Source organism: Acanthochromis polyacanthus, chromosome 1 (assembly GCF_021347895.1).
Source record: "Acanthochromis polyacanthus isolate Apoly-LR-REF ecotype Palm Island chromosome 1, KAUST_Apoly_ChrSc, whole genome shotgun sequence".
NCBI lineage: Eukaryota > Metazoa > Chordata > Actinopteri > Pomacentridae > Acanthochromis > Acanthochromis polyacanthus.
The window spans coordinates 54,994,393-55,014,979 of NC_067113.1; the positions used below are offsets into that span (position 1 = coordinate 54,994,393).

The 20,587-nt window shown below is 40.7% G+C and overlaps 1 protein-coding gene across 1 annotated transcript in view; it reads left to right on the forward strand.

The window, feature by feature from the left end:
* gnptab (N-acetylglucosamine-1-phosphate transferase subunits alpha and beta) overlaps positions 1-20,587 on the forward strand; it is a 35,160-nt gene that overhangs the window by 13,015 nt on the left and 1,558 nt on the right. Inside the window, exons 8-20 of the mRNA XM_022217760.2 lie at positions 10,736-10,897; positions 11,205-11,384; positions 11,736-11,906; positions 12,025-12,148; positions 12,237-12,452; positions 13,186-14,246; positions 14,325-14,524; positions 14,611-14,830; positions 14,944-15,057; positions 15,176-15,261; positions 15,345-15,443; positions 15,548-15,715; positions 18,651-18,741. Coding sequence (XP_022073452.1) covers positions 10,736-10,897; positions 11,205-11,384; positions 11,736-11,906; positions 12,025-12,148; positions 12,237-12,452; positions 13,186-14,246; positions 14,325-14,524; positions 14,611-14,830; positions 14,944-15,057; positions 15,176-15,261; positions 15,345-15,443; positions 15,548-15,715; positions 18,651-18,741 — 2,892 coding nt within the window. The remainder of the gene's footprint in view (positions 1-10,735; positions 10,898-11,204; positions 11,385-11,735; positions 11,907-12,024; positions 12,149-12,236; positions 12,453-13,185; positions 14,247-14,324; positions 14,525-14,610; positions 14,831-14,943; positions 15,058-15,175; positions 15,262-15,344; positions 15,444-15,547; positions 15,716-18,650; positions 18,742-20,587) is intronic.

The window sequence follows — 20,587 nt, forward strand, 5'->3', positions numbered from 1 at the left end:
ATGGTCTTATAGCCTTTACCTTTAAGATGTTTGTCTATAATTTTTTTTCGGATGTCCTGGGACAATTCTCTCCTTCGCTTTCTGTTGTCCATGTTCAGTGTGGTACACACCTTTTCACCAAACAGCAGGGTGACTACTTGTCTCCCTTTAAATAGGCAGACTGACTGATTATGAGTTTGGAAACACCTGTGATGTCAATTAAATGACACACCTGAGTTAATCATGTCACTCTGGTCAAATAGTTTTCAATCTTTTATAGAGGTACCATCATTTTTGTCCAGTCCTGTTTCATTAGTTTGTTTTTTTAAATAATTATGTTAATCAACAATTCAAAAGTAATGGCTGTTTTTGATTATTTAATTTTCAATACATTTTTATTTATTGTTACTTTTGTGAGTTTCAAGTGATTTCGGTGAGAATTGTGGGTTTTTCCTTCTTTAACTGAGGGGTACCAACAATTTTGTCCACGTGTGTATCTGCTCTCCTTCGTGCTGGCCACAACAAGTCTGACAGAGCCAAGCAGTTGAACATCAGCCGGATGACCGTCCACTGAGTCACGGAGAGGCTCAAGAATGGTGAAGATCTTTCAGTGATCTTTCAAGAATGGTGAAGACCTGAAAGATCTTCACCATTCTTTAGCCTCTCCGCGACTCTGTGGACGGTCATCCGGCTGATGTTCAGCACAAATATGTATATATATACACACGTGGACAAAATTGTTGGTACCCCTCAGTTAAAGAAGGAAAAACCCACAATTCTCACTGAAATCACTTGAAACTCACAAAAGTAACAATAAATAAAAATGTATTGAAAATTAAATAATCAAAAACAGCCATTACTTTTGAATTGTTGATTAACATAATTATTTAAAAAAAACAAACTATTGAAACAGGCCTGGACAAAAATGATGGTACCTCTATAAAAGATTGAAAACTATTTGACCAGAGTGACATGATTAACTCAGGTGTGTCATTTAATTGACATCACAGGTGTTTCCAAACTCATAATCAGTCAGTCTGCCTATTTAAAGGGAGACAAGTAGTCACCCTGCTGTTTGGTGAAAAGGTGTGTACCACACTGAACATGGACAACAGAAAGCGAAGGAGAGAATTGTCCCAGGACATCCGAAAAAAAATTATAGACAAACATCTTAAAGGTAAAGGCTATAAGACCATCTCTAAACAGCTTGAAGTTCCTGTGACAACAGTGGCTCATATTATTCAGAAGTTCAAGACCCACGGAACAGTAGCCAACCTCCCTGGACGTGGCCGCAAGAGGAAAATTGATGACAAATTGAAGAGACGGATCGTTGGAATTGTATCCAAAGAGCCCAGAGCAACCTCCAAAGAAATTAAAGGTGAACTCCAAGGCCAAGGTACATCAGTGTCAGATCGCACCATTCGTCGTTGTTTGAGCCAAAGTGGACTTCATGGGAGACAACCAAGGAGGACACCACTGCTGAAAAAAACTCATAAAAAAGCCAGACTGGAATTTGCAAAAATGCATGTTGACAAGCCACAAAGCTTCTGGGAGAATGTCCTTTGGACAGATGAGACCAAACTGGAGCTTTTTGGTAAGGCACATCAACTCTATGTTCATAGACTCAAAAACCAAGCATACGAAGACAAGAACACTGTCCCTACGGTGAAACATGGAGGAGGCTCAGTAATGTTTTGGGGCTGCTTTGCTGCATCTGGCACAGGGTGTCTTGAAAGTGTGCAAGGTACGATGAAATCTGAAGACTATCAAGGCATTCTGGAGAGAAATGTGCTGCCTAGTGTCAGAAAGCTTGGTCTCAGTCGCAGGTCATGGGTCTTCCAACAGGACAACGATCCAAAACACACAGCCAAAAACACCCAAGAATGGCTGAGAGAAAAGCGTTGGACTATTCTAAAGTGGCCTTCTATGAGCCCAGATCTGAATCCCATTGAACATATGTGGAAGGAGCTGAAACATGCCATTTGGAGAAGACACCCATCAAACCTGAGACAACTGGAGCTGTTTGCTCATGAGGAGTGGGCCAAAATACCTGTTGACAGCTGCAGAACGCTCATTGACAAATACAGAAATCGTTTAATTGCAGTGATTGCCTCAAAAGGTTGTGCAACAAAATATTAAGTTATGGGTACCATCATTTTTGTCCAGCCCTATTTCATTAGTTTGTTTTTTTAAATAATTATGTTAATCAACAATTCAAAAGTGATGGCTGATTTTGATTATTTAATTTTCAATAAATTTTTATTTATTGTTACTTTTGTGAGTTTCAAGTGATTTCAGTGAGAATTGTGGGTTTTTCCTTCTTTAACTGAGGGGTACCAACAATTTTGTCCACGTGTGTATATATATATATGGTTCAAATCCACAAAAACCCGTGTGAGATCCCTGAAAAGGTTGATATTTTAGATTGGTTTTAAAACAGCAGGTGGCAGAGTTGCACTCCTGATCAGTGAACAAGACATGCTTTAACGTGTAGCTAATTGAATTTCTTAGTTAGTGCAAAGAATGTGCTTTACTTCCTCAAATTTTCTTTGAAATGGTGGAATCACATTGAGAAAAAGAAGGCCAACTTTAACATCTCTGACCGTGCCGCCAAATGTCACATATATAATGTCCTGCCACAGTATTGAGGAATGTTTAGACATAATCATATTAATCTCGAAAACAGTATATAACTATAGGATACTGCATTCTGTAAATTTACTTTTTTTTTTCTGACCATCGTAGCGACAAATTCTGAGAAGGACCTAATCACCAATGTCAAATCCTCCTTGAAGAGGAGGTTGGAGTGTCCTGCTAAAAAGGGCCTTTTTCTATTTTAAACAGTTATGTTGTGATGTGGATAAAGAGGCTCTGTTTAGCTTGGCAGCTTGCGTATCTAATAATTTTCTCTAATCAGAACTCTGCTTTATATTTTGAGAGGGAGGAATGCCACTAACAAGCGTGGATTACTCTGAAATAACCAAAGAAAACAAAACAGCCTGGAGCTGAGTGACCCTGCTGCAGCTGACGGACACGAGTCAACTGTCCGTCCTGTCTTCTCATTATGTACTCACATGGCTGATGAGAATTAATGAGTGACGGATTAGATAACACCTTTCATAACTGCCTTTGCATATAACAAGAACGCAAAACAAATGTGTTGTACGATAGTTTTACATCATTGGACCCCTCTGTAGAAAAAGACGGTGATCAAACTGTATGAATATTTATTTTTACTATTTTAAGAATTGAAAAAATCTGTATATTTATTAGTAATGTTTAATGTGACAGCAAAATAAAACAAGCTCATATGTTAGGTATAACAAGGTTGTATGACAATATTGAATTATAGTACAATTATAACAAAATCACAACAAAGGTGAATATATTCTCAAGAAGAGACTGTCACAACAGTTATAATGGCATGTTTGTGCATTAAATTCCTTTGTATTTTAAAACAGTTGCAGCTCTTGTGTTGCATAACCCCACTGAGGATTACTCAGCTTCTCTTCAAGGTTTTTTGGCTGTTACTTCACTGTAAATGCAAATTTATGCACCTTAGGCAAGCAGGATGATCGTTTTAATGCCTGGCTGAGGGCTTTCCAGAAAACAACAATTACACCACTTGTTGCAATGTTTAGCATGAAGAAGACAAAGATATACTAGATTAGTTAGACGAGTTCTTTGAACCAGAAAACGAACCCAGGAAGCAAGCTTATTTGGGGTACAAGGGATACAGTGCACTAAATACTTTAAAAATCATTTGCTATCTTCAGTAAAATTTACAAAAAAATATCCCAAACTAAGCTGAAGCTTGGTTATACTGTATGTAATAGCTGCACAATAGTACAAATAGTTGGTGAATCTGTAAAGTAGCAGCTGCTGTGGACCTCTGGGACTCAAAATCACTGTAACCTCATATGTGATGATATGTAAGTTAACAGCATTTAACCCACATATCATCACAATCACAGTTGTCCCATCATTCCCTGCATTGGTCTGCGGGTTTGCCATGATATACCCTGGTAGATCATGTGATAATAACGAGTGGCATTCGGCCTGTAACCCTAGCTGGCAGCGTGGGGGTTAACATTAGAACAACTGTTAAGAGTGGCGCGGCGCCAGACGGCACGCTGAAAGGTCACCAGGGTTTTACTGACCCGCTTGCACGGTTTTACCTGTTTGGGGTCCGGTTTTGTTATTTTACCAGTGGAACATGCTGGAAGAGGCGTGATAAAGAGGGGTGGGAGCAGAGATGATACCGGAGCCTCACGGGGTCCAGCAAAGACAATGGAAAGTGTGTGTGCTCCTCGTGTCGGGTCGGGTTGGAGGGATTCTAGGTACACGAGCCACCGCACAATGCACAGTTTGGATTTCAAGGTGTTTCCTGGTGTCACTCGGCCGGTTCTGTGAAAGAGGGATGATGTGCATAGTGTGGAGGGAGAGGTTCAGCGGTGAGGGGAGGCTGGTATTTATAGCTGGTGTTAGACCGAGTGCTATGGTGATGAAAGCTGCGCTACAACCCCGATCATCTGCCCGTGCTGTCCAGTCCGTGTACGAGTCTGCTGATGTGTTCGTGTTCGACTGTTTCAATGCGCTCGACAACCCTGCAAGTGGTGTCCTGTCTCCACCGTGAAGCAAGATCCAGAAGTTGTATTTGTGCACAATAAGTGCAGTGAAATGCAGGTTCTTCAATAAAGAATATTCTGAGATTAAGATTAAAAAATAGACTTAGATGAATAGATATAAAGAGTGTTTTTACGTTTTTAAAAATTCTGAAACAAACTGTAGGTTAATGTTTAGTACATTGAGTAGAAATCTGCAAACATTCAGCACTTTGTTATACTGATATGTGTATAGAAAATGAAGTGAGCCATGAAACCGCTTCATATTTACTATAAAGATGTATTCTGTCAGGCTGCAGCTAACAGTTATCTTTATTAGTTGTATGTGATTTTTTTAGTGAAGACAACAATGAAAAATGTTACCATAGTTTCTAAAATTTCTCATTTACTTGACAGCAGTAAAAAAAACAACCATTTTCAGCTTGATCTCCGAGAAAAGGAACAAAAACTGAATATCTAAGTGTTCTAATGAAAGCATCTGTACTTGTTTGAGTTTGCTGAAGACAGCAAATGCCTTTCATCTGGAAGACATCTTGAGCTGGTGAGGTGTCCCAGCTGTTTAAGAGCTTGTGAAGCTGTTAGCACCTTAAAAATCGGTCACTTTGCATCTGAGTCAGTAGGAACTGAAGATGTCTTTTAAATAAGAGATGAAGCATCTTCTGCAGGCAAACAAGTCTAGTTCACTTCATTTTAACACTTTGATTTGCCAGAACCTGGATAATGGAGAGTCTTTACAGACAAAAGCCATAAATCTAATTAACTATTTAGCTGAAACCAGAGAATTTCAAGATTTGTTTTTTTCTTGAAAATGTCGGCTTCACTTCTAGTTTTTATTTAAAATGAAAATCTAAAATGAGAAGCTTTTCTTGTTTTCCAGCCATGTCTTTTCCTTCCTCGTATTGAAACAGCTTCAGGCTTCCCTGCACGTCGACATCAGGTGTTAATGTCTCATGTCAGGATGATTAAAGGGATGGATCGGTTTCCTTGAAGTGGGTTTTTATGAGGTACTTGTCAATTGTCGGTGTATTATTTACAGCAGATCATGTCTGGCACGCTCTCAGTTTGAATATTCAGACAGGCGGACTAGCACGGACGCAAAGCAATGAGCTGCTGTGGATGGAGGCAGCAACAAAGCATATTTCAGCCACTTATAAAGAGAAACCCCATCTAAAAGATCACTTTAAGAGTAGTCTTTTGTCTACATTATTTTCATTGCTTTACCTTCCAACCCTTTCAAAGGTTGGTTTACCACTCTATACTTGATTCAAAGTCACCATATCAGGTCCAAACTTCCACTAAAATTACACTATAACAGACTAGTAGCTCCCATATTCTGCAAGGGAAAATGACTGTTTTTTTAATAGAGTTTGGTGGGTTTAAAGAGAGCAGTATAAGAGCTTCAGTTCATTCTTTCTCCATGCATGGGGCATCATCTAATCATCTACTGTGTCCATATACTCACTATTAATAAGTACCTAATGCAGCCAAACTTAAGAAACAAATAAAAACAAAACAGAGCTGTTCCTTTAAATCAAATTTTTCATCTCAAATAAATAATTGTGTCAAGAATTATTTGCATCAAATCTGTTTTCAACAGTTGTGGGTTGTCTTAGTAGGATATTATATGTAGAGACTTGTCGTGCTTCAGATATCTGTGATGAGGCTCATTCGGTGTGTTTTCTGTCTAGATATGAGTCTCTATGGATATCTCACTGTTACACTCAAATCCCATGCATTTAAGTTATTGAAAGAAAACCAGTGGGACTGCTTCAGAGTTGTTCTGCCCTGTCTCTGAATAACGCAGCTTCAGTTCAGATGAGGCTGCTGCGACATCTCAGTCCAGCTGTTCAGAAAGATCACTCACCACTGGGTTAATTAGTTTACCCACAGTGTCAGTGAGTTTTTCTCGACTAATTACATTTTCTTTAGCCACTGCAGTGACACAAGGCCACAATGATAAAGGTTTATAACGTGCTGAGAGTAAAATACGCACGGGGCTTGTTAATGCTGTCGTGAGGAATAACTTCAGCTGCTGTCAGGAGGATGTGCAAGATGATCTGATAAAACCTGCAGTGTTTACTTTTTCAACATTAAATTTCACTGAGAGCACAAACACCACAACCCTTCTCACTGTCTCCCGTCCTTCAACACAAACATGCTGCTCCAGATTTTTAATCCTACTTGAGATTGTTTTTCTGAAGAAGAACAGATTTCTCCCTCCAGAGACTCGAGTCACATTTGATGCCAGGAAAAATCACTTGTCCACTCCCAGGTCGATGTTTGTTAGCGACAGAAACATTTTGGTGACAGGTGTCACATGCATTGCGGTAAATCAGAGCTACTGATTATAGCCTGACTGTTTATGGTGACAAATGTTAAAGCGAGACGTTGATACAATAAAACTATTTCCAGATATAGGATAAGCGACATTGCTGACTTTATCAATCTGTAGAGGGGAAGGTATCTCATAAACTCAGAGGAAATCCAACTACAAACAGCTGGAAGCAACAAACCAGACTTTAGCGCCTGTTAATGTTCCTTTTGTTGATTTACAATAATTACTCGTGAGTCTCATGAAGCTGGTAGGATAGAGTCTGTCTACACTGCATATAGTTTGTTTTACTTATTGACATTTCAGTTAGTGCTAAAATCTTTAAAAGGCTTTCTCCAAATCTCTTCACACAACTCGAAGTACATTGCGTGTCCTCACTTTTACCTTAGTATGATTTCGTGCAGTGTTGAAAGTGATTCATAAATGTTCCTGGGTCCAAGCTCGTAAAATTTACCTTCGCAGCTTTTATGTTAAAGTGACCGAGGTGCTCAAGCAGACATGACAGTGACACGTTAAGTTGCCATCACATTACCAGAAAGGAGTGCATATCTGAAAGAGACTTCACTGTGTGCGGTGATGCTAAAATCTAAACCTATCAGTAACAGTCACATTAGAGTGCAATAATGATGATTATAGGGCAATATGTTGTGACTTCACTAACATTAGCCACAGTAAGTCAGGGCAAATATGCCCTCAGAAGTTAGTCATTTAGTTTTGTGCTCAGATTTTGCAGCTAAGTCTGACAATTTAGTAATAAAATACTTTTTTTGGGGTAATGGATGAAATAAGAATTCTTGACATGTTTTTGCTGTATGTGACTGATTTTGGACTTTAGACGCCTGATTTGGACTATAAAATGTGAAAAATATGGAAAATGTCCATCACAATGTTCCAGAGTCAATGCTGATGTACAGAAATGGAGCAACACTTTTATATTTTAATATTAAGTTTATATAAAGCAAAGAAATTTGACATGATTTGGAACCCAAGAATTTTGGTGATAAGTTGTTTTTTTTCTTCACTTTTAAACTTTTTTTCTGAGGAAAATTACTTCACTGTGACGTAGTAAATAAACAGACTTATGTGCACACGCCTCTCTGAGTCCTCCACACACCTCTGCTTTTTGTACATGTGTTCGAGCATTATCAGGACTATAAAGAGAGCAGTAATAAAGATGGCAACGTGATCTGTGGCTCGCTGTCTCCTTGCTGGCTTTATAAGTACCAGATAATCCTCCTCACCTAAAAACGGGAGCGGAGGAAAATGGACGCAAGCTCATGTGTAGAGGGCGTAAAAGAGCCTTTAAAACAGAAATTACACACTTATTACAAGGAAATATTCTGCTTTGAAAATGTTTTAGTAAAATCAGACTACTGATGGATATATGAAAGTAAAAATACTTGATGCTGAAAACTGACTTAATGCAATCCATTAATTGAGTAGTTTGGAGTAATTCTCACTACACAGGGCTCAATATGATGATGTTTTTACCCAACCAAGAGTCCAAATCTCTAAATTCTTAAACTAACTGAAAAGAAAGACATCAAGTTATCACATTTGAAAAGCTGGAGCCACTGAATATTAGTATTTTTAAATGAGAAAGTACTAAAATTAGCATTGCAGTTTTTTTCAATACTACAAGCATGCACACTTTAATCCATAGCAAAGCATTACACAGTATTTTAAATGGACTGAATTGCTAATGCTGCTAGATAAATATAGTAAAAAATACAGAAAAAGTGGTGGAGTACAAGTACAAACTAATAGTACAAGTAATTTGGCTTTGTGCCTGAATAAATGCACTTTGTTACGTTCCTGCACTGCCCGAGGGAGATGTTTGTATTCGGTGTTGGGTGATGGAGAGTCTTTGGAATCTGAGAGAGGAGACAGAAGGTTCTTAATGGCCAAGACCAGGGGTATCTCTCTCTCACATATATCAGAGACTCACACAGACACACACACACACACGGAGTCCTTCGATGCCTCACATAACTCTCCTGAGATCAGACGGCGAGCCTCCATGTGACCCAGATGGAGAGGATGACATCATAGAATTTTCTGAACTCTCACCTCTATATAAACACACACACACACACACACACACACACACACACACACACACACACACACACACACACACACACACACACACACACACACACACACACACACACACACACCCCTGCAGCCAGTGGATGCTTCCATATCAGCTGCTTTGATTTTTTTTTTCTCTGTATATCTAGAGGGTCATTCAGGAAATCACAGTTTTCACTTCCACTTACTTACCTCCATCTTTCAGAAACCTTTCTTTTCAGAGTTTCTATCATCAGCTTATGACTACGGCTAAACCACATAGCTGAGCATGTGTCTCCGGTTCTGAGAAACTACTTTTAAGGATTTTCCCACAGCTGATACAGTTGCTTTGGTTTTTTGACTTAAAGAGGAACTTCACCATGTGACAGTGAGGCTACCATTTGGGAACTTTTTGAGTTTAGAGAAAGAGTCTTCTACAAGCCCATATTCTTTAAATTGTACTGCTGTGAAAGATTCAGAAGGCAGGGAGTCCACAGCTGGTGCTAGCGGCTCTGCAAGCTGAAACATCAGTGATTTGAGCTTGATACTGATGTTTATGATGTGGTTAACGTGCTAATATTTGCCTATTAACACTAAATATAAAGCACAGCTGAGGTTCTGTCTTTCATTTAGCAGGAATTTGTACTTAAAGTATTGGATAAACTGAAATAGCCCAGTGATGGTGACCTGAAGCGCCAAAATTAGTTGGATTTATTCTGAACCCTCCTGTTGTCTTCATGTATGGGCACCAAAAATATTGTTTCCTTGTCTGAAAAAAAATCCAAAAAAATCAGCAAAAAAATTTTCCACAAATTTCTGAAAAATTGCAAAATTGTCAGGAAGAAAATTCCAATAATTCCTTAAAAGATTCCCCAAAGTAGGCAAGAAATGTCTTGTAAATATTTTCAAAAAATGACAAAAAATCTTCCATAAAAAGCTTAAAAATGTCTAAAGTGATTAAATATATTAGTAAAACTTCTAATATTTTTGTTAAGAACATTCACATAAAAATCTAATCCAGTAAAATTTACTGGATTTGATTTTTTTTGTGAATGTTAAGAAACATTTCTTTTTTTCCACCAAAAATGTTGAGAGATTTCCCAAAAATGTTGAAAATGTGGACATTGGAAGTTTCACTGTGAAAAGATTTTTTTCCCCACATTTTCATGAACCGAATCAATTTTGACCCGCAGGACAACTCGAGGGTTAAAGGATCTTGAATGTGTTTTACAGCAGTACTTCCTACACCTGCTAAGATCATTCTCTCAAAACCAGATTAGTCTGTGCTAATTTGTTAGATTAATATTTATTTCAATGTAGCACCAAAGTAGCACCTTTGAAGTAACCAGGTGATCACAGAAAGATGTCTTACTCTGATCTGCAGATATCCACCTCATGGTGGCACCAGTGGACAAGTCAGGGCTTTGGTACAAAGTTTAATGGTAATCCACCCAATAGTTAATGATAAATTTTACATAATGCTGCTACAGTAGTGTAACTAATTAAAGCACGCCAAATGAGAATTGCAGGTTGAACAAAAATAGCACTAAACTATAGAACTGTGTGAGAACTGTAGGATCCGGTGTGTTCGGAGCTTCATCCGCACTGGGGCCTCCAAGTCAGGACATCATGACATCTGCTGCTTCGATTATTTGTATTTAGTCCATGCCAAATCAGTGGTGTAGTCAGCTGAACGCTTGACTGTTAATGTTTATTTTTCCTTCAGTTTGAGTTGTACTCGGAGGCCAGCATCGCTCTGCTCCACCTGAAGACCCCGCAGGATTTCACTGATCTGACTCAGCAGGCTAAGAAGAACCTGACGCTGGACGGGAATGAGTTAACCATCAGCCCTGGCTACTTGTTTTGGGACCTCACTGCCATTTCACAGGTACACTACTCTGACACCGTCTTAATATATCACTTTACACATTCATATTTAAAATAATGAAAGCCTCTTTTTTCTTATTTTAGCCAAATTAACAACTGCTGATAGGAATTAAACTGTTAGCTCGGATGAAATCACTATCAAACGTTTTTTTAGGTACAGTATGTAGTCTGAGGTGTTTATCAAATGTGCAGCAGAGATCTAAAACTGTTCATTTTTATATCTTATTGCAATGTATGACAACTCTGGCATCTCCCTGCATAGAAAGGCCATTTTTATTATGTTGTGTAAAGGCCTGTGTCCCCTCCAGTCTAAACAGGATGAAGATGTATCAGCCAGCCGGTTCGAGGACAACGAGGAGCTCCGCTACTCGCTGCGCTCCGTGGAGAGACACGCCCCCTGGGTGCGACACATCTTCATTGTCACCAACGGACAGATTCCCTCCTGGCTCAATCTGGATAATCCCAGAGTTTCAGTTGTCACACATCAGGTAAACTTTAAGCCTAGGCCTCTCCCAACAGAACTGCTCTCCTTACCAACGTTAGAAAGTCAGCCTGTTTTTAGACTTCTAACCCGATGTAAAGTCTTAAAATTAAACAGAGTTAAATTAGTGGCTTAATTGTACACATTGTGTTCACTTTAAAGAAACTGAAAAAGAAATTTAGCTCTTAAAATTCAGATTTTTCTTTGAGCTCAGTTTATTTTTACAGTCAAATCAGGAAACTAAAGTCTCCCGTCTCAGCACACGCTTGTCACAGACACTATTCTTTTTATTGTGTATAAAAAAGATGTTAATTTTATTACTACATGCATGTGAATATGTCCTTGTTTGACTTCCCAGGACATCTTCTTGAACAACAGCCACCTTCCCACTTTCAGCTCCCCTGCCATAGAGACCCACATCCATCGTATCCCGGGGCTCTCCCAGAAGTTTATTTACCTCAACGATGACGTGATGTTCGGTAAAGACGTGTGGCCGGATGACTTCTACAGCCACTCGAAAGGACAGAAGGTGTGAACGCAGCATGAAAAGTGCTGACAAAGAGGTTCAGTGTGAAATCTCTGCTACAGTTTGATGGTAAGACACCAAAAGCTGGCATTCAGTCATGTCTTCTCTCGCTTCCCTGCAGGTATATCTCACCTGGCCTGTTCCCAACTGTGCAGAGGGCTGCCCAGGATCCTGGATCAAAGATGGCTACTGTGACAAGGCTTGCAACAACTCTGCTTGTGACTGGGATGGAGGAGACTGTCTGGGTAAAGAGACAAACACAGCTGTCTGTCTTGTTTGAATCAGCTTGTTGGTGTCGTCTTTTTCTAATATTTTAATGCTTCTCTCTGACAGGTGCTGCGGGGAACAGTCGGTTCGCTGGTGGTGTCGGCGGTGGTGGGCCTGGTGGAGCTGGTGGACAGGTGTGGCAGTTTGCAGGTGGTCTAGGAGGTCTTGGAGGGACGTCTTACTGTAATCAAGGCTGCGCCAACTCCTGGCTGGCAGACAAGTTCTGTGATCAGGCCTGCAATGTGCTTTCCTGTGGCTTTGATGTGGGCGACTGCGGCCAAGGTGAGCTCTAAGCAAATGCATAAAACGATGATGTTTTTCAGCTACTGTAACACCAACTTTTGTTTATTTGATTTATTTTAGATGTGCCACAGTATCAGAAAGGCAAAAGAGATAATAAAATGTACAAAATAAAAAACAAAACCGAAAAAAAGACAGCCAGCCCAAATCCAGAACCTAAAAGAGTCTCTGAAAATGAGTACAATGAAATGTAACTTATTAGCTCCTACCCGCTTCACATCTCTTATCTTACTGTTTCCTTGTTTGCATTAGGCCTTATACCAGTATACGTCTTTTGACACTCCAGCAACACCGGTGATACAGTGTCAATAAATCCAATGAATAGACCATAACAATTAGTGTTTGTGTTGCCATCATAAACCTCTGTGCAACTGAGGTCCATCGCTGTTCAGATACCGTAGAAGACACACCAACTGTGCACACAGTTGCAGTGGAAGACACTTCCTTATTTTCTTTTTACAATAAACATGGTACATATCCTGGTGCTGTAGAATGTCGATCTATGTGTTTAATATGTGCTAATCCATGCCTGTAAATAGTCCCAGACAAATCCCGTGTCCAGCTGCTTTCCAACATTACTTGGCAGACGGTGGCCTCTTGTTGTCGTAGGAACCAGTGTGTTTGGGGCTGAGAGACACAGACAAGTTTTATAAGATGGATTAATGTGATGCTTCTCATGTCGGTAAATCTTAACTTGTGTTCATTTCTGTTCCAGAGCACTTCGGCGAGTTGCACCGTGTGACCCTGCTGAGGAACCAGAGCCTCTACACTCTCCCTGTGGGTGAGATCAGGCCGTATTTCAGCTTCGAGAGAATTGCTCGCAGAGTCTCTGAGGCCCACGTCAGCGATAACCGAGTGGTTCGTCACACCTCCGTCGCCAACAAGTGGAGGACCGTTCACCTGCTGCTGCACTCCGGTCACAATGCCACCCAGATCCAGTACAACCTCACTTTCCAAAGAGAAGACGACACGGAGTTCACTATGAGCTTCACAGTAGCTGTCGACACTCGTGAAGTTCCTCAAACTAACGCTTCTCAGACTGTGAGCAAAGACGCAGCAAAAGATCCAAAGGTGACCCCGACCCCGGAGCCAGTCTACCCTTTCTCAGATATTCCTGAGGATAAACGAGGTCCTAAGATCCAGAAGAGGTTGCCTGGTGACCCTGAGGTTGTCATACAGGTTCCTTCATTAAATGTGTCTCTTTTACCAGCCGTTGTGCGTGGTGAACTTCAAAAGCTGGAGGAAAAGCTTCTGATCGGTGACATCACTGTAAAGGGTTATAACCTCACCAAGGCTGAACTTCTAAAACCCTACAAGACTCTGGCTGAGCAGCAGCAGGCCGTTGATTTACAGCCAGGCGATGATGGCGCAGGAAGAGTTCAGGAGAAGCCCTTTAAAAACGTAGAGGGAGATCAGCTGGGAGGAAAACCAGCCATGAAAGATGAAGCTGGGAATAACATTCATAAAAATCATGAAGTAAACAAAGACATGCCTCAAGAAAATGGAGCTGTGCAAGATAAACAAGCTACTCCAGCCATCCCCGTCCACATTGATGATAAAGACTTTATAACTCAAAAACCTTATCTCTTGAATGCTGTGATTGAGAGGCCGAAGACTTCCAAACTTCTAAGCAGCGTTTCCCAGAAAAAAAGTGCAGAGAGTCAGGCTGATCCAGCCGATGCTGCTCCTGTGGGGAGGAGGCTCCATCACTTTATCTCCTCAGACCGAGGCTTCCTGCCGTGGGAGAGGAGGAAATACTTCCAGGCCTTGCTTGAGGTACATATGTCTTGGAGCTTTTACTTTTGACCTCTAGTTGTGCATTTTGATTACATTTTCTTCTTGCTGACTCCACAGGAAGAGGAGCGTCTTCAGAGGGAGCTGTCCTATGAGACTGATGGAGCTGCTACAGGGCGAAAGCTGCGAGACACTTTTGCAGACTCTCTGCGATACGTCAACAAGTTGCTCAACGGCCAGTTTGGCTTCACATCCCGCAAAGTCCCTGCACACATGCCACACATGATCGATCGTCTCATCATGCAGGAGCTGCAGGACACGTAAGGGACACTGCGTTATGCTTTTATAGAGGTTTACGTATTCTAAAGAGGCTGCATCTTAATCTGCAATGTGCTTCTGTCTTCAGATTTCCAGAAGAGTTTGACAAAACTTCAGGCCACCGTGTCCGTCACTCTGAGGACATGCAGTTTGCCTTTTCGTACTTTTACTTCCTGATGAGCGCTCAGCAGCAGCTCAATGTCTCCGAAGTGTTTGATGAGATCGACACCGACCACTCTGGTGTGCTGTCCGACCGAGAGATTCGAACTCTCGCCACAAGAATCCACGAGCTTCCCCTCAGCCTCCAGGTCAGTCCTGTCTCTGATCTATCTTGTTAACAAAAGGATTTGAGAGTAGCTGTCAGTTTGCAAGAACTTCAGTTTTGAAGCATGCTTGTTTTTATTCTTTGTGGCTTTTCTAGGACCTGACAGGTTTGGAGCAGATGTTGATAAACTGCTCTAAGACACTCCCAACTAACCTGACCCAGCTCCACCTGGTGAACCCCACTCAGGAAGCTTACTATGACCCCAGCATGGTGAGCCATACCTGAAATAAATGGCTCAGAAAACCCCAAATTGATGTTAAATGGCACTTCTGATGTTAAAAAATAGCTATATAGTTAGGGATTTCTGTCCTTTTGTTTTTATCTACAGCCTCCAGTCACAAAAGGCCTTGTCCTCCACTGCAAACCCATCACAGAACGTATTCACAAAGCCTTCAGAGACCAGAACAAATACAAGTGAGATTTTTCTTTAATATTGTTTTTAGGTATTTATACAGTTGCTTTTAAGTCCTAAGCTAATGTGACTGTTTTTTGGGAAGGTTTGAGATCATGGGAGAGGAGGAGATTGCTTTCAAGATGGTGCGAACCAATGTGTCCCATGTGGTCGGACAGTTAGATGACATTAGGAAGAATCCCAGGTGAGGAGAACTTTACTCGATAAAGGGACACGTTTCTGTCGGTTTCACTTAATGTGCTGGTTCACATCTGTCAACGATGCTAATGTCGTCATTTTCACCCAAAGGAAGTTCATCTGTCTGAATGATAACATCGACCACAGCCATAAGGACGCTGCCACGGTGAAAGCTGTTCTCAGAGACTTCTATGAGTCCATGTTCCCGCTGCCGTCCCAGTTTGAACTGCCCAGAGAATACCGGAACAGGTTCCTGCATATGGAAGAGCTCCAGGAATGGTATGCTATGAAGAGTTCATGTGGACCTTCAACAGAGTTTAAGCTTAGTTGCTGCGAAGACTCCAAGTTTCCACCATTTGACTCTTACGCAAATGTTTCGGCGACTATCAGATATTGCCATGAAATTTTGTACAGACAGATTTTTTGATGGATTGCCCTGAAATTTCATACAGAATTAAATTCCCCTCCAGGATAAATTGTTTCACTTTTTTTAGCAGCATCATCGGGTCATTATTTACATTTGACACTTGCAAAACTAGTTTGTCAGTAGACTTATGTTTATGTTAATAGTAAAGAATCGTCATCGAAATGACCTAGAGGCCAAGATTATGCCTTCAAGGAGCTTGTTTTGTCAAAACTAAGCGTCAAAAACCAAAAGAGCTTCAGTTTACAATCATATCAAGCAGAGAAAAGTTGTAAATCCTCACATTAGACAAAATTTAACTAGCACCTTTTTAAGTTAGGTCTTGCGGTGCGCCCGTATAGCTCAATCGGTTAAGTGGGTGAACCACGTGCAGGAGCTGGTCTCTGATGCAGTGGCCCGGGTTCGATTCCCGCTCATGGCCCTTTCCTGCGTGTCTTCCCCCACTCCTCTTTCCTGTCACTCTCTCACTTAGCCTGTTGAAAAAGGCCCAAAAATAATTAAAAAAAAAAAAAAAGTTAGATCTTGCTGCCTGTAATGTTCTGATGTCTAATTGAGTTGTTTGATTGTTTCATCGTACTGGTTGAAAAGCACTCATGCAGCACTGTGTCCTTACTGCACATGCCAGTAATTTATCTAGTTGTCTTTCCCCCGCAGTTGGACTAAATCAAGAGTTTGTAGCTGTCAGTACGTGGGGCTGAGTGTATCCAGGTTGGAGCGATAGGAATCCCTCAGGAGATTTAGAGGGTTTTTGTTGGGGATCCTGCTTCTGTATTCAGAGGGCTTCAACTGGGGAATACCAACCTCGCTCAGAGACTTTAAAATTAGACCGAGCCGCTTCAGATCAATCGCTAGCTGTAAAATACTTGCAAGATCATGCCACAGCTGAGCCTCTCGTCTCCTCCCCTTCCTTTCCACCTCTTTTTCTGTGTCTGAGTTAGCCCAGTGACAGGCAGATGGCGTGAGGTGATGTCACCTTGTCACCCTGTTGCCCTGCTGCCCCCCACATACCTCCTGCTTCCTGCTTGTTACATCACAGCACAACTACTCTATCGGCAGTTTTATAGAGCCAGGAAACATGCATCTGATATGTACATCTGTCCCCGTTGGTGTTGGGTAACAAAGGATGAACTACACACGTGGACAAAATTGTTGGTACCCCTCAGTTAAAGAAGGAAAAACCCACAATTCTCACTGAAATCACTTGAAACTCACAAAAGTAACAATAAATAAAAATTTATTGAAAATTAAATAATCAAAAACAGCCATTACTTTTGAATTGTTGATTAACATAATTATTTAAAAAAACAAACTAATGAAACAGGCCTGGACAAAAATGATGGTACCTCTATAAAAGATTGAAAACTATTTGACCAGAGTGACATGATTAACTCAGGTGTGTCATTTAATTGACATCACAGGTGTTTCCAAACTCATAATCAGTCAGTCTGCCTATTTAAAGGGAGACAAGTAGTCACCCTGCTGTTTGGTGAAAAGGTGTGTACCACACTGAACATGGACAACAGAAAGCGAAGGAGAGAATTGTCCCAGGACATCCGAAAAAAAATTATAGACAAACATCTTAAAGGTAAAGGCTATAAGACCATCTCTAAACAGCTTGAAGTTCCTGTGACAACAGTGGCTCATATTATTCAGAAGTTCAAGACCCACGGGACAGTAGCCAACCTCCCTGGACGTGGCCGCAAGAGGAAAATTGATGACAAATTGAAGAGACGGATCGTTGGAATTGTATCCAAAGAGCCCAGAGCAACCTCCAAAGAAATTAAAGGTGAACTCCAAGGCCAAGGTACATCAGTGTCAGATCGCACCATTCGTCGTTGTTTGAGCCAAAGTGGACTTCATGGGAGACAACCAAGGAGGACACCACTGCTGAAAAAAACTCATAAAAAAGCCAGACTGGAATTTGCAAAAATGCATGTTGACAAGCCACAAAGCTTCTGGGAGAATGTCCTTTGGACAGATGAGACCAAACTGGAGCTTTTTGGTAAGGCACATCAACTCTATGTTCATAGACTCAAAAACCAAGCATACGAAGAAAAGAACACTGTCCCTACGGTGAAACATGGAGGAGGCTCAGTAATGTTTTGGGGCTGCTTTGCTGCATCTGGCACAGGGTGTCTTGAAAGTGTGCAAGGTACGATGAAATCTGAAGACTATCAAGGCATTCTGGAGAGAAATGTGCTGCCTAGTGTCAGAAAGCTTGGTCTCAGTCGCAGGTCATGGGTCTTCCAACAGGACAACGATCCAAAACACACAGCCAAAAACACCCAAGAATGGCTGAGAGAAAAGCGTTGGACTATTCTAAAGTGGCCTTCTATGAGCCCAGATCTGAATCCCATTGAACATATGTGGAAGGAGCTGAAACATGCCATTTGGAGAAGACACCCATCAAACCTGAGACAACTGGAGCTGTTTGCTCATGAGGAGTGGGCCAAAATACCTGTTGACAGCTGCAGAACGCTCATTGACAAATACAGAAATCGTTTAATTGCAGTGATTGCCTCAAAAGGTTGTGCAACAAAATATTAAGTTATGGGTACAATCATTTTTGTCCAGCCCTATTTCATTAGTTTGTTTTTTTAAATAATTATGTTAATCAACAATTCAAAAGTGATGGCTGATTTTGATGATTTAATTTTCAATAAATTTTTATTTATTGTTACTTTTGTGAGTTTCAAGTGATTTCAGTGAGAATTGTGGGTTTTTCCTTCTTTAACTGAGGGGTACCAACAATTTTGTCCACGTGTGTAACTCAAATGTGTTGTTTCCCAGGCGGGTGTATCGGGACAAGCTGAAGTTCTGGACCCACTGTGTCCTCGTGACACTCGTCATCTTCACCGTCATGTCCTTCTTCGCAGAACAGGTCAGCATCGACTCGGTCTATTCACACGTTCGGATAAAGACACACAGGACATTCACTCTCACACCTCTTCATTTCCATGATTCACACTTGAGCTATGATTCAAGCCTTCGATACTGAAATTCCACTCAGAGGTGCGTCTATCTCATGTGTCGGGTTCATATGACCAGCGGAGCCAGGACCTGACAGTATTGAAATGAAAGACTCCCAGCAGTCCTTTATGAAAGTCAAGACTTGACTTGCCTTTGTTGACCTGGTTCTTCTGTTCACTTTAATCATTTCTGTTCCCAGATAAATTGGACATTCAGCTTGAAAAACACCCAAAGATTTTAAAATTTTAAATATATTTTTGGGCAACTTGTAAAATGTCAACATTTTCCAGCTTGCTGCTTTAAACCGATGTCAGGAAGCTGTTTAACAAAGACTACTGACCCAGGTTTGACATTTAGCAGTTGTGCGGCACCTCTCTAATCCAGAGGTTTCCAGTTTCTCCTTAAAGAAACGTTAACAGTTGCAGTGACCTGAGGAGAATTTCCCCCACAGAGAGCAGTGGTCTCATTGTGGAACGTGTCAGACTTGTCCAGTGTCTCGGTCACTGTGCACAAACAGACTTTTGATGTCTTTCTGGCACCCGGTGAGCCTGGCTGTCCAAGTTATTAAGGTACGGTTTAGATTAGAGAGATCAAAAGTGTCCTCACTCCTCACCGGGACACAATTTCACTTTGCTTTCTTGGGTTACAGACATGTGAGGGGAGGTTGGTTTTAAAGTCTTGCTTATTGAAAGGAAAAGTTTGACATGTTTACTTTCTATCCATCCTAATAGGAACATTTAGTCCATCTGTTAATGCTAAACATGAAGCCTCGGTGACTGGGAACTCTAGGAAACAGTTAGGCTGGTGTTAAACCAGTGATCAAATAAACTGTCCATCAGCAGCTCTTAAGGTTACTAATTGACACGTAATATCTTGTTTCTCTAATCTGTACAAAAATAAGGTGTAAAAATGACATGGAAAATTTGTTGGAAGGGTTATGTGGTAGACAGAACATGGTGATACATAGCACTCTGTGGCCAGAACATTTCTAGACTCTGAGCTGATCGGAAACCGGCTGACTCACAGTAATGTTTGTAAATTGTGTTAATTTTCCCTGAGACTGTTCTTAAGACTCCAGCTTCTGCCCAAGCGTCGGTGCAGTTTTACCAGAATACTTTCTTTAGACCAAAATGATTCATACTCCTGCTAAATTATGATTCACAGTGAATTTTTACTCATCTGTCAGATTTCTTCTTGCTGGAAATTACATCAACAAGTGACAAAAGATGCTAAGACGAAGTGTTAGAGATATTATTGATGAGTTTTAACTATTTGTGGGTTTGCTTGTTTTTTCAGTCTCTATAACTGATGTCAAAGCTTTCATTTGCCACCACAGTTTAGAAAAAAAAACAAGCTTTTTACATGTCTGCACTGACATTTGGACCTCCAGTTACTTTCAAGTCTTTAAGGTTGAAAGTTTCTTTGCTACACTCTGGTCTTTACTTCCCTCCACAGATTCTGGAAAAATTTCAAGCAGTATGAATACTTTTGGATGTATTCTTAACCAGTAGAACTGGTTAAAATGAGTCACCTTCCACACCTTGTCTTGTCAACTTTGTTTCTTCTTTATATAATTTCCAGCCAAAATACCCCCACCTATTAAATACGAATTCACTATAAATCTAAAGTTTGGGTATGAATAAAGGTCTCTGTGTCTTACAGATTTCATGAAAACTGCAATACAATCTCTGCCCCTTTTTTATATTGATTGATCCTCTTACTAGGACAAAGCTTTTTTGTCTTTCATCTACTGTATG